At 45.2% G+C, this 12,019-nt stretch overlaps 4 protein-coding genes across 4 annotated transcripts; 2 read left to right on the top strand and 2 right to left on the bottom strand.

Moving 5' to 3' along the window:
* Nucleotides 1–2,991: 2,991 nt before the first annotated feature.
* GLAREA_05645 (Hook) lies at nt 2,992–5,598 on the bottom strand (the record flags this gene model as incomplete). The annotated part of the gene is made up of 2 exons (XM_008078934.1): nt 2,992–3,853; nt 3,923–5,598. The coding sequence occupies 2 exons, from the start codon at nt 5,596–5,598 to the stop codon at nt 2,992–2,994; spliced, it is 2,538 nt and encodes an 845-aa protein (XP_008077125.1).
* Nucleotides 5,599–6,618: 1,020 nt separating this feature from the next.
* Nucleotides 6,619–6,967, bottom strand: GLAREA_05644 (Protease propeptide/inhibitor; the record flags this gene model as incomplete). Its single annotated transcript, XM_008078933.1, has 2 exons — nt 6,619–6,739; nt 6,789–6,967. 2 exons carry the CDS (start codon nt 6,965–6,967, stop codon nt 6,619–6,621), a joined length of 300 nt encoding a protein of 99 aa, XP_008077124.1.
* A 659-nt stretch (nt 6,968–7,626) lies between these two features.
* On the top strand, nt 7,627–9,565 carry GLAREA_05643 (ENTH/VHS; the record flags this gene model as incomplete). The annotated part of the gene is made up of 5 exons (XM_008078932.1): nt 7,627–7,791; nt 7,906–8,831; nt 8,879–9,074; nt 9,125–9,466; nt 9,515–9,565. The coding sequence occupies 5 exons, from the start codon at nt 7,627–7,629 to the stop codon at nt 9,563–9,565; spliced, it is 1,680 nt and encodes a 559-aa protein (XP_008077123.1).
* A 778-nt stretch (nt 9,566–10,343) lies between these two features.
* GLAREA_05642 (uncharacterized protein) lies at nt 10,344–10,790 on the top strand (the record flags this gene model as incomplete). The annotated part of the gene is made up of 3 exons (XM_008078931.1): nt 10,344–10,502; nt 10,556–10,688; nt 10,744–10,790. The coding sequence occupies 3 exons, from the start codon at nt 10,344–10,346 to the stop codon at nt 10,788–10,790; spliced, it is 339 nt and encodes a 112-aa protein (XP_008077122.1).
* Nucleotides 10,791–12,019: the final 1,229 nt, after the last annotated feature.

The following is a 12,019-nucleotide window of genomic DNA, read 5'->3' as shown; positions in this document are numbered from 1 at the left end:
GAGAGGAATAAAAAAAATTTTGGTCTGGTTAGAAGACAAATTTTGATAATGTGATTAAACTGAGGTCATTGAATGAATCTGAAGTTAGCAGATATCAAGTCCAAAACTGTCTTAAACTTTAAACAGTTTAGATAATACAGAATATCTAATCTCTTTCTGCACTGTAGAAGACTTAATTTTATGAACGGGTGGAGAAGTGTTCTACTAAGCAAGGGCTGAAGTAAAAGTACAATACGAATGTTTCTATTCTATATAGTGGACAGAAGAGATTAAAGATATTCAACAGTGACTTATTTTCGACTTTACTACTCTCGGGTCATGAGATGGATGGATTTGTTAGAGCTGTGGTATCTTTATTAACTCTACCCAAAGACAGATAAGAACAATCAAACGCTTAGGGATGTTGTACAGAACACGCGTGAGCATGCTCAATAGCAGATTTATAGTCTTAAATTCGATGGCTAGAAGACTAGTTCGGTTGGTTGAGAATCAAGTAAATACTCTTAATGTAAATAAAAAGAAATTATGAAATGTAACACTCTCTACCATGAATGTTGGAGAATTGTTCAATTGCTGTAAGAGTACTTATTTCAAGATGTATTCATGGAAACAGAGGTCATTCAATAAACCAAAAGCGAGAGAGAAGCTCTGTTTCAGTAGATATATTATAACTAATAGCCAATTTAAAAGAAATGAAAAGCGACCACCGTCCTTTGAAGTCGTCATATATATCTGGAAATATAAGATCAAGCCTTTATAAAAGTTCAAGAAATTCATTTTCATAATACCAGAGGTTGGAGAGAGCAACTGTAGAGCCATTTCCTGTCTGTGAGTTGACATTGACACTCGAAGGTAGAAGTCAAGTTTTCTCTAAGAACACTTTGAGCTTGAACAAGGGAGATGTATGTTTTTACACCGAGGTCAAGAAATAAATATAATAGTGAAGTGTCTAATTATGACATCCTATTATTCTTGCTTTCTTCAGATAAGTGAATAAAGTTACCAATCAACAGCAGACTACTGACTGGTTTAACTCTAAATCAAGAGCAGAATTTCTGACTCATTTTCGTACATAATTGGACATTCCTGAAATTATTCACATATGGTATTTATAAGTCTTACTTCTTGCAAGATATCAGCAATCCGTTTCGTACCATGGTAAAGTAACATAGCCGTCCACTGCGTCCAGGAAGTGATTATCACTATAAATAGCCTTTCTTGTGTTACCTTCTATAACTTTAAAGTTATTCCTCTGGCTCATGTCTCAGCTGATGGTGGAGATTAGCCAGCTCCTACTTGTGAACTCCAACTATAAGTCAAAATGAGTAGAGATATCAGCCTCGAACTGCTATCAATATCTCGTATGCCGGGGAAATTTAAACTCGTATCTAGTAAGAGAAAATCGTAAATACAATACATGAATTCTCAAACGAGAAACACAAGACTACCACATGCCCTCCTTACCATGCCTTTAATTAAATACAAGGTAACTCGTCTGAACAACATCCTTCTTTTTCACATCCTTTCTCCACCCCCAACCCAAAACCATCCATCTCAACTCCAACAACCCTCCCAAAAGTACCTAGGTACCTCCCACCCCTCCCCCTTCCACACCCCTCTCACCCATCCTCAAACTTCACTCTCCCCATCATCCCCAGGTCGGACTCCACATCCGACACGAAGTGCAACAAAACATCAATTCCTCATTTCCTTCCAAATACAGTCCTTTTACTTCCCGATGCAACCATCTCCACCATCTCCACCATCTCCACCATCTCCACCATCTTCACCCCCAGTCCCCAAAATCCACGATGCGGAGCAAACGACCGACTCCATGGGCTCGATGGTGGACATATGAGGCGGTCGTGTGAGTGGCCGGGTTATGAGGGATGCATGTGGATTGGCTGTGGGAATTTAGGGGTCTTGCGGGGATGTGGAGGAGTGGCGTGATGTTTAGAGTAGGTACGGAGGAGGAGGTATCTTTGGGGGCGGTGTTTTGAGATGAATTGGAATTCATCTTGTAGGTCCTTTCAATTGCTTGCTAGAATTTAAGGGCTATCTCCGGTCATATCGTTCGTCCACAAGCATGGCTAGCTATGGAGTATATTGATGTATCCTCGGATAACTTAGCTTCTTACTCTGGAGAGTACCTATACAGCCACTTCAAAGCATAGTATACTTTCGGTGTATAAGACGATTGTGCAACGGATGACATTGAGACACATACCCTTAGCCTGCAGGCAAGGCCTATCACTGATCACATACCTGTCATTCTTGCACGTTCCAAATCCCCACGTACTCTTCAAACATCTATGCATAATTGTCACATCTAAAAAGGGGTATACGCGATTCTACCAAACCACCGAACCCACAGACAAAATCTATACCCATTTCCTGCTATTATTAACTTTCTCGTGTCTCCAAAAAATGCTCGCTATCCACATGCAATATTGGAATGGGTATAACACCTGCCGAAATATGCTACTCCCAATGAATCTACGTGATTAATAATGACTTCCACATCCACTACCTTCTTGGCGTCGAGTATACCATTTGTCTCTGTTTGTTTAGCCAACTTTTTGGAGCGTCTTGACGACGTTGTAATACAACATGATTGCTTTGCATCCTGTTTGATAGGTCGTACCAGGCACTGGATATCAGTGCGTTCTCTCTGAGAAGGTTCTTGATCATGGATTCGTTCGCCACCTGTCAATATTAGTTATTTGATATGCGCATCACAATTTTGTGAAAAGAAATTGTTTGACATTAAAGAGATGTGGAATGTGAAAATATAAATTGATATGAATACAGAATCCGCAAAAGACCGCTACCGAAATACTGGGTTGGAGAATACAACATAGTGGAAAAGAATACGATACCTTTTGTGCATCGACACCCGCGTCCTCGGACGCCTTTAACCTTCTCTGGAGGTCTTGTATGATTTTCTCCTGAGCTTGAACCTGCATTTGGCTGTCAGCAGGTCTCTTGTAATTAAAACCCACGAGATATCGGAGGGGTCCGCGATCTAGGACGCGCAACGTGAGCCCCAGGAGGGGGTCTTGGTAAGGAACCCGTGTCAGATGGAGGACTAGAGCTACGAGCTATCGGACCATTCACTGGAATAGTAGCTTGGCACTCAGACGTGACGAAAGGAGATGGAGTTGCTGTAGACACGAAGCTCGCAGGGCGAGACATGTTCTCACGATCCAAGTCTCGGAGTATCACGCCCATGGACGCAAAGGTATCACTCAGGTCAATCTGCAATGAAGCTGGATCGCCAACACCATTCTGTGCGACCGGCGGACAGAGCGATTGACGATTTGCATCAGCAGGCGGAGCGGTCGTGCCCAGGAACGACGCAGTAACCTTTTGCCAGAAACTGCGTCTTTTCGCAGGACTATGACGTGTCTGAATAGGGGAATTTGTAATGTGACTTACCTCTATAGGCTCCTGAGCTACTGCTGGAGTTGCTGGTGTGCTAGACTCCTTTGTATCGTCGGCTTTGGAAGGTAGAGCTGCAATCTGTTGACTGAGCTTGTCTTTAGCTAAGAGTGCGTCAACAAGATGAGACTGTGTTTGCTCGTGATCAGTAGCCAAGTTTTTGTTCCTGCTCTGTAGCAGAACTATATCGGATTCAAAGGATGACGTGACAAGCTCGTGCGTAGCTTTGAGCTCCTCCAAAGCATCAATGTCGTCCTGAGCAACAGCAGCAACAAGATCTGATTTTGCTTCAAGAAGTTCCCTATCACGGGCTGATAGCTCTGCTTGAGTCTCTGAGAGCCTGGCCTTGAGCGCGAGATTCTCCTGGTTAGCCTCGATATATAGCTTTCTGGTGGCGGCAACGGCTTCGTCTCTAATAAAAGTGTCAGTTAAAATCTGAAGGTTCCCGTAAGACAACATCTCATCAATTGAGCCTACTAACTTTTCGGCATCAGATTTGCTGATGATTGCATTAAACTGCTGTTGAAGAACAGCGTGTTTCTCTTGCAAGTCTCTAAGGGTTTCTTGATATCTCTTGCGTATTCTTGCTTCTTCTTCAAGCTCCACGCGAAGATTAGCGTTGGTAGTCCCTCCAAGTTGCCCTCGAAGAAGTTGAGCTTCCGCTTTTAATCGAGAAATCTCAAGGAGGTAATTTGGCTCAGGCTCGTCGGACTCTGCCAATTCTTGCTCGAGAGAAAGTGGCTGCTTGATGCTAGGTGATGGTGGGGCCAAAGAAGCGACAGAACCTGTCCTCAGCTGCTCTTGTAAATCCGCAATGAAGTTTTCATCGTGGCTTTTGCTAGCGGTAAGACCCTGCACCATTGAGAGTTGTTGTCGAAGCTCCCCTTCCAAGAGCTTTTTCTGGTTATTTATCTCCACGAATTGGAGCTCATATGAGGCGAAGCGAGAACGATACTCACTCATAGTAGCCTCCAATTTAGCGTTTTCATCCATGACTCGATCAAACTCATTCTGATTGTCCTGCAAAGTGTCTATTTGCTGACGCAGCCTGACATTTGCCGACTCCAACTCAGACTGGGCTTGGAGCTTCTTTTGGTAATGATCCGCCGTGTTAGCCTTTCTGGTGAGAATATCGTTCTGATTTTTGACTTCACTGAGCTCGTCTTGGAGCGCCGTTACCTTCTCATTCAGTGGACGCAACTTTTGGAGTTCCCTCGCTTGGTTTTCCTTTAGGACTCGGGCGGTTTCCAATTGCTGTTCCTGATTGGCGATTAAGTCTTCATCCTCCTGAATTCTGTGTTTTAAACTTTGGATATGTTCGGTCTGGTCCCCAAGCTGGGCCTTTTCTAATTCTCGTATGCGATCATTGGCTTCGGCGTTGAATTGTTGGAGCTCGTCATGGGCATATTGCAAGTATTCCAGGCGGGTTACAAGGTCCGCGTGTCTCTTTTTGCCAAGGTCGAAGTCGGCTTGTAGCTTCGCATGTGCTTCTTCAGCAGCTAGGTCGAGGTCACCACTGAGAGTTTTGATGGCATCGGTTTCGTCTAAGAGTAGGTCCTGAACATCTGGTTGTAAGAGTTGAATCATTTTGGCGACTTCTTCTTGAACCACTTTGTCCTGGAGGTTTATGAGTGTTGGGATGTACTTCTCATTGCTCGGTCCCTTGATAGCAGCGACTATAAAAATCCCAAGGAGCTGGTAGAGTGTGTCAGCTAGGAGCGTACCGTGGATGATATCGCTGTCATCTTCACCTACTTTGGTAGCTTCTTCAGCATCATTGTGTTCCGCAATAGCATTCAACCCAACCGGGCCATCAAGGTTTATAGGGCCGAAGCAGTCGGGGTTATCGCGCAGATATCGCTGTAAAGATTTGTAGACTGCTTCCAGTCGCTTTTTGTTGGCAAGCCATACCGAGGGGGAGGTTATCTTTTCGAGATCGTGAACGGCGTACTCGACATCGATGTCGGCTGGAGAGGAGGAAGTGTTAGGAAGGAGAGTTACTGAAGAAGAGGATGTAGAGAACGTACTCAAGATCTTGTTGAGAGCAAACCCATCAATAAGATCCGTAATCTTCTCGAGTTTGGGATCCAGTGGGAAGCATTCATTTACAAAGGTAATCAATGCTGAACCGGTTGCTTTGTTATACTGACGCGGCATCTTGAATCTCTGCGCCTAATGGCAGACGTGGTCGGTCGTCTTACTATGAGGACAAAAAGGAAAAGGAGTGTTGTTTCGAATTGGGTTCGAAGGAATCTCTAACGGATTATATCGCATCTTGTCTGCATGGCAATGCAATGCACATTTAATGCCATCTGTTTCACTGTTCCGTAGAGAGGTCGAGTTGTCGCGATTGACAAGGAACAGCGGAGACGCGACAGTTCCACAAGCCAGCAGCCGGGACTTTGCAGCCGTGCTCTTTGTTCGCTTTAAGTCTCCTTTCATATCAACAATGAATTGTTCTCGAGATAGGTTCTGGTTGCTACTAGATTTACTATTCTTGGAAGTCCATTCTTTTATGTTACTGATGAGTTGTAATAATGTTCTTTGATATTTTTGTGCTTCAATATTACAGTATGTTCAAAGAACGCACGCCCAACAAATGCCACCCATTTACAGCAGCTGCGTTATTAGCCGTGACTATGGCAATACATTATTGTCCATAGAAGGAAAGTGATCAAGGCTACCTTCGAATCATGTCATCTAGAGTACACTCCAGGTCTTTGTTCTCTGAATGAATGGCGCTAGTCGTCCATTGTCGTAGGTACTACCGTAGGTAGACTGGCGCTGGGAATGGTACTTGACCACGAAGACTGATACCAGAAACATGACTGTTGAGCCACTTCGTAAATTATGAATATTGAAACTGATTAGAGCTTTCCGATAAAGTACACTTGGCTTTCTCTTGTTTGAGTTCCCCATACATAACCATGATTGTGAGGTCAACGGGTCCGCAAATCGAAGCAACTTGTGCAGTAGTATGAGAATATTTTCAAAAGAATAACTCGTCCATTCATTACGCCAATTCAGAATACGTTTTGTCCGTAGACGCAATAACTTGTAAGCCGATCCCAACGCCATGTCCGACATGAACCCCCTATTGATGTCAAGCCGCCCAAAATGAAAGTGTTCCCTTGTGTATATAGTTGTTAATGTTCGGATGTTGCTTGCTAGACCGGCTTATGCTGCGACACCTCCATTGATTGAAACCATCTGATCTTCTTCGATAACGGCATGATAATCGTTTCCCCAGGTTTGGACTTGTTCTAAGATCTTGGCTGGTGCTTTCGCAGCAAATCCTCTACAACAAAGGTTAAAGCTGCTTTGGCCGGTGTGGTCGTTGAACTTACTTGATAAGTCTATATTCATGTGTGATCATTCCGCCGGCCTCTCTAATGGCATCCATCGCTTGGTTGACGACAGAATCTGGTGTCTCATCGGGGTACGATACGATGACGGCTTTCTGAGGGACGGTCGCAGCGAGAGCGGCTGTCGCAAGCGCAAGAATGGAAAGAATCGCGAATTTCATGGTGAGGCTTATGTAAACGTAGGGTGTGGTGCGTATTTTATTGTCTGGTAATAATCTTCGTGGATGATGAGATGAATCGTTATTGAGAAGGATTGGACGGTCCAGGCGGCAGTATGGGTATCGGTGAATAATGACGCTTGGGCGGCTGAAGGCGTTTCCCCGGGTGGGGCTAACTTAAGCGCTAGCGCCAAAAGCTGGTCTTCAGACATCGCAGCCTCCTGCCATCATGCTGAAAGCAAGCTTCCTTGAACAACCGCAATAACAACACCAGGACCATCTCCGCGATCGCCGAGCATCATCGTGCGCAACTATTCGACGCTACGCATTAGTATCTGTTCTTGGGTAGCGACCTTGCATAACATACCTATATTTGAGGACGTGGGCGTTTGGATTTGGACAGCAGTACGAGGTGGTGAAGCATATTGCGCAAAATAATTGAAGGCCAGGTGGTCGTCTGGTCGGGTTGGCAGTATCAAATACACACTTCTTGTTCTCACTGAGTTGAATGCACTTGTGTGGAATTAGCTAGTTGCGCTTGAAGAGCTTTCTTTTCCGGCTTTGGAGTTTGAGGGATTCAGACAAAGACATTTTCATTGTGGCAACCTTCGTCCAGACCATCATCTCACAAGCACAAGCAGTATTCATTCCCATAGCCCATCATGAATTCTGAAATCTCTGACGGTGTCGCCGAGGATTTCCGGCAGGCTCTTCTCGATCTTACCATGAATTCGAGATATGAAATCAGCAATCTAACAGTCATCGCAAGGGAGAATACAGAACACGCGTACGCCATTTCGGAAGCTCTCAAGCTTCATATTAAACAGGTTGGTCACTACTCATCTCGGTCGTCGTAAAAGCTTCAGTTTCTTCCTTTAATCGTTTTCACTACATGCTTTCTTTCTTTTGACAATCCTATACAAATACTTACTTGTATCTAGACCTCTCCTCAGAAGAAACTTCCAGCCTTCTATGTCCTCGACTCGGTGGTGAAAAATGTCGGAACACCCTACACCATTTTCTTATCCCGTGGACTTTACTCTACCTTTATGGAGGCATACGCCCTTGTGGATACAAACGTTCGACGGAAGATGGACGAGATGTTGAAGACATGGAAAGAGCCAGTCCCCGGTGCTCTCGACACTAGACCAGTCTTTCCTCGTGATGTGACAGGACCCATTGAGAATGCTTTAATCAAAGCCAGGACATCTGCTGTCCAGGCTCATAATGAATATCTTCGAAGCCAGCAACAGAATCGGCCGCGCTCAGCAGTGCCAAACATCCCGCCTCATCGAGACACCCCGACACCTCCCGCTACATACAGGCAAGCTGCCCCACCTACCACACAGAATCCGCCAAATACATATCAAAGCTCCCAAAACAGTTATCGACAGCCGTCTCAGCCATCTATGCCTACTCCCCCAACTTCATTTCGGCCACCTCCACCAGCAGTCTCGACACCGCCAGTAAATTATGCCTTGGCTGCCCATCAGCCAAACAGCTATGGCGGGACTGCTCAACCACCTGTTCCAACTCATTATGGATTGCCAGTCCAGCCGCCTCCATCTAACAGCTCAAATTCAGCTCCACCACAGCTTCCGCCGTCTATGCTGATGGAGCTGCTTCGTGCATCAGGAAGATTACCTCAAATGCCTATGCCTCCAGCTCCGCCAGTAAACATTCCCACCCCTCCATTAAACTCGGCTTCAGGATTCCCGCCACCCTTTGGAGCCGTGCCTCCCCCCTATATTAAGCCTCCTCCAGTTGTAAACACGCCTCCCTTTGTTGGCGCCACACCTGTCGCAAGAGTACCTCTAGCGGAGTTGCCGAACGATGTTGTGTTCTCAGATCCCCACTCTCTAAAATTGTATGGCCCTTTCCTATATAAGATGTGACATTCACTGATGGTTGTAGACCGCGACCGCATCTCATATCGCGTCTCTACGAAAAGCTTGGGACTGCTTGCACTCAATGCGGTCGCCGCTTCCCGACTGACGAAGCAGGTAAGAAGAAGAAGGCTGATCACATGGATTGGCACTTCAAAGTACATTCTCGCATGAGGGACGCAGAGAGAACTGGGCAACACCGCAGCTTATATGTGGACGAATTTGTAAGTCAGGATCAACTGCACTGTAGATCTTTATGTTAACATGTAGAAAGGATTGGATTAAATCTCGTGAAGTAGAAGGAGACGAGGTTGCTGCGAAGGCAAATGGTATAAATGGTGCTGGCGCCGCTAGCTCTAGCTTAGATAGCAAACCAGAGCTGCAATTCCTCCCTGTGCCTGACGATCCAGTATTGGCTAGTAGCCATTGTCCTATTTGTCAAGAAAAATTTGAGACTAAATGGGATTATAACGTGGATGAATTCGTTTGGACAGACGCGCGGAAGGTTGGCGAGCGGATTTTTCATGCCAGTTGTTATGCGGAAGCAGCTAAGGACTTGAATTCCCTATTGAAGAGGAATACACCAGAGCCAGTTCTTGGGAAAAGAAAAGCCGAGGTGAGTTTTGTTCAGCCTGGAACGGGGCCCGAGCTAATATCTTGACAGGAGGATCACATTGCTTTGAGATCTAAGATCAAGACAGAGCCGACTTATTGATTTGTCGTTTCTGTTTCAGTTCGAAACTCAAAACACCGAGCATTTTGAATGTATGTTTTGAGTGGCATTATTATTATTAGCATAGCACTGGCGTTGGTAGGTACTTGACTTATAGCACCCGTAGCGAGCTTTTGGCGGGCTCTTATAAGAATATATCACATTCTAAAATTCGCGAACACTAGATTTTTAGACGATAAGCCCGCTGTGATTCCAATGTTAAATCTCCTATTATGTCTTGATGTCTGGGTTTGCAGTGATGGGGGGACGACGAATTTAACAAGGTCAGCAAGTACACCATCATTTGACAACTCTGGCTTTACTTCTAGAACAACCGATGAACATGGTACTGAAACGCCACTTAAAATCCATATCTAAAAACATCAATTTCATTTATGTTTTGCACTACATTATTGTATTAATATTTGTAATTTGGCTCTCGAGGTTGTTCTAGCTGAGGGTCGAGGTACCCTTCCAAACTAAGCAAGCTGGGCACGTGAAGTTCTTGCAGGGGCCAGTGGTCCCGCTCTTAGCGATTCGCACAACGATCTCCAATTCCAGCCTACGAGCAAAAAAATTCCAACCTCAATTTCTAGAACTTGTCGTTTCAGTCTCCGCCCAATTCGCGGTTAAAGTGATTGATTCTCTTGTTCATCCCAAATCAACAAATCTAAATGTGAGTTTACAGAACTCTCCTCTTACTGGAGTTCGTCCTCGCTGCGCAGCCCAGCAAAATATTTCGACAAGATGTTCTGACAACCCCTCCTTCCCAGCTATCAAAATGAAGCACCTCGCAGCTTACCTCCTCCTCTCCCTCGGTGGAAACTCCTCTCCATCTGAGAAGGACATCAAGACCGTCCTCGAGTCCGTCGGAATCGAAGCTGATGACGACCGTCTCAAGTCCTTGATTTCTGAGCTTAAGGGCAAGGATCTCCAAGAGGTACAGATATCATAATGTTGGATGGAAGAAATAAGCTCTAATACCGTGTGTAGTTGATCGCTAAAGGATCAAGCAAGTTGGCTTCCGTTCCATCTGGTGGTGGTGGTGGTGGTGCAGCTGCGTCCGGTGGTGCTGCCGCTGGTGGTGCTGCCGCTGCTGAGGAGAAGGAGGAAGAGAAAGAAGAGGGTATGTTGCGCTGTCTGGGAGAAGTGAAAGAGCATTTTCTAACTTGCGGATTCAGAGAAGGAAGAGTCCGACGAGGATATGGGTTTCGGTCTTTTCGATTAAGCAATCAACTAACGCCTCTACGAATTCGATGTTCACTTTCTACGAATATAAGTGGTTGGGTCTTCGAAGGATATTTGCGCAGGCTTTGCATATCTTCTGCATGTCATGGGAGTCAAGGATCGAATTTTGCGAATCTTTTCGTGACGGAATATCAATCATGCAAGTTAGATAGCCGAATACAGACGCTTCCTCTTCAAACTACTGCTTCCTTAGATAAGGCTTATGTGCCATATCCCAGTTGCGTGAGCCCCAAATAATTAACAGTTCACGAACATATAAATACCAATTGCTAAAATCATGGATTCATCTCAACCTCAGAGTCATGTCGACTTGGTAGGACTGCAGGCTATATACAAATTCTACTAGAGCAGTATTGTTTAAGGCGCACTGTAATATCCTCGAATCCTAGTTAAATCAAATAAGTACTCTATCAAATCTGGAATTCAGTTCCGCCAGCATTGAGTTCCTACTTCAATAGCATCGACAAGGGTCAAAACGCCAAGAGTTCGATCGGACTTTAGGGCACACAGTCGGTTTTCGCCAAATTATGCGCTAGCGAGCTTCTTCCTTCATCCCGCCAATGCAAGTTTGAATCTGAACCTCACGACAACCACATTTTTCGACCAAACCATCAACGTCGAAACCACTGTAATCATGGCTGACGAATACGTGCGTATCTGAACTTATCTTATACTCCTCTATATCGTGATCAGGGCGAGCACTTTCGCACGCCCTCAACGTCGTCAATTTACCTACATTATGCTAATCCGTGTTGGAATATTCAGGACGCTGAGGCCGCTGCCGAGATCAAGAAGAAGAGATCCTTCAGAAAGTTTTCCTACCGTGGAATTGACCTCGATCAGTACGCCTCCCATACCTACATTCCTGCGCCCTAGAATATCAAAGGGGATCTTTCTTTTGCCTTGCAAGTAAAAGACAAGCTAACCCTCTATTCTCTATAAAGACTCCTCGATTTATCTTCCGACCAACTCCGCGATGTCGTTCACGCTCGTGCCCGCCGTCGGTTCAACCGTGGTCTTAAGCGCAAGCCTATGGGTTTGATCAAGAAGTTGCGAAAGGCAAAGCAGGAGGCCAGGCCAAATGAGAAGCCAGACCTCGTCAAGACCCACCTCCGAAACATGATTGTCGTCCCAGAAATGATTGGTTCAGTCATCGGTATCTACTCTGGAAAGGAATTCAACCAGGTCGAGATCAAGCCTGAGATGGTT

This window comes from Glarea lozoyensis, assembly GCF_000409485.1.
Source record: "Glarea lozoyensis ATCC 20868 chromosome Unknown GLAREA10, whole genome shotgun sequence".
NCBI lineage: Eukaryota > Fungi > Ascomycota > Leotiomycetes > Helotiales > Helotiaceae > Glarea > Glarea lozoyensis.
Note: the sequence above shows the minus strand (reverse complement) of the source record. Positions and strands in the feature narration are given on the sequence as shown.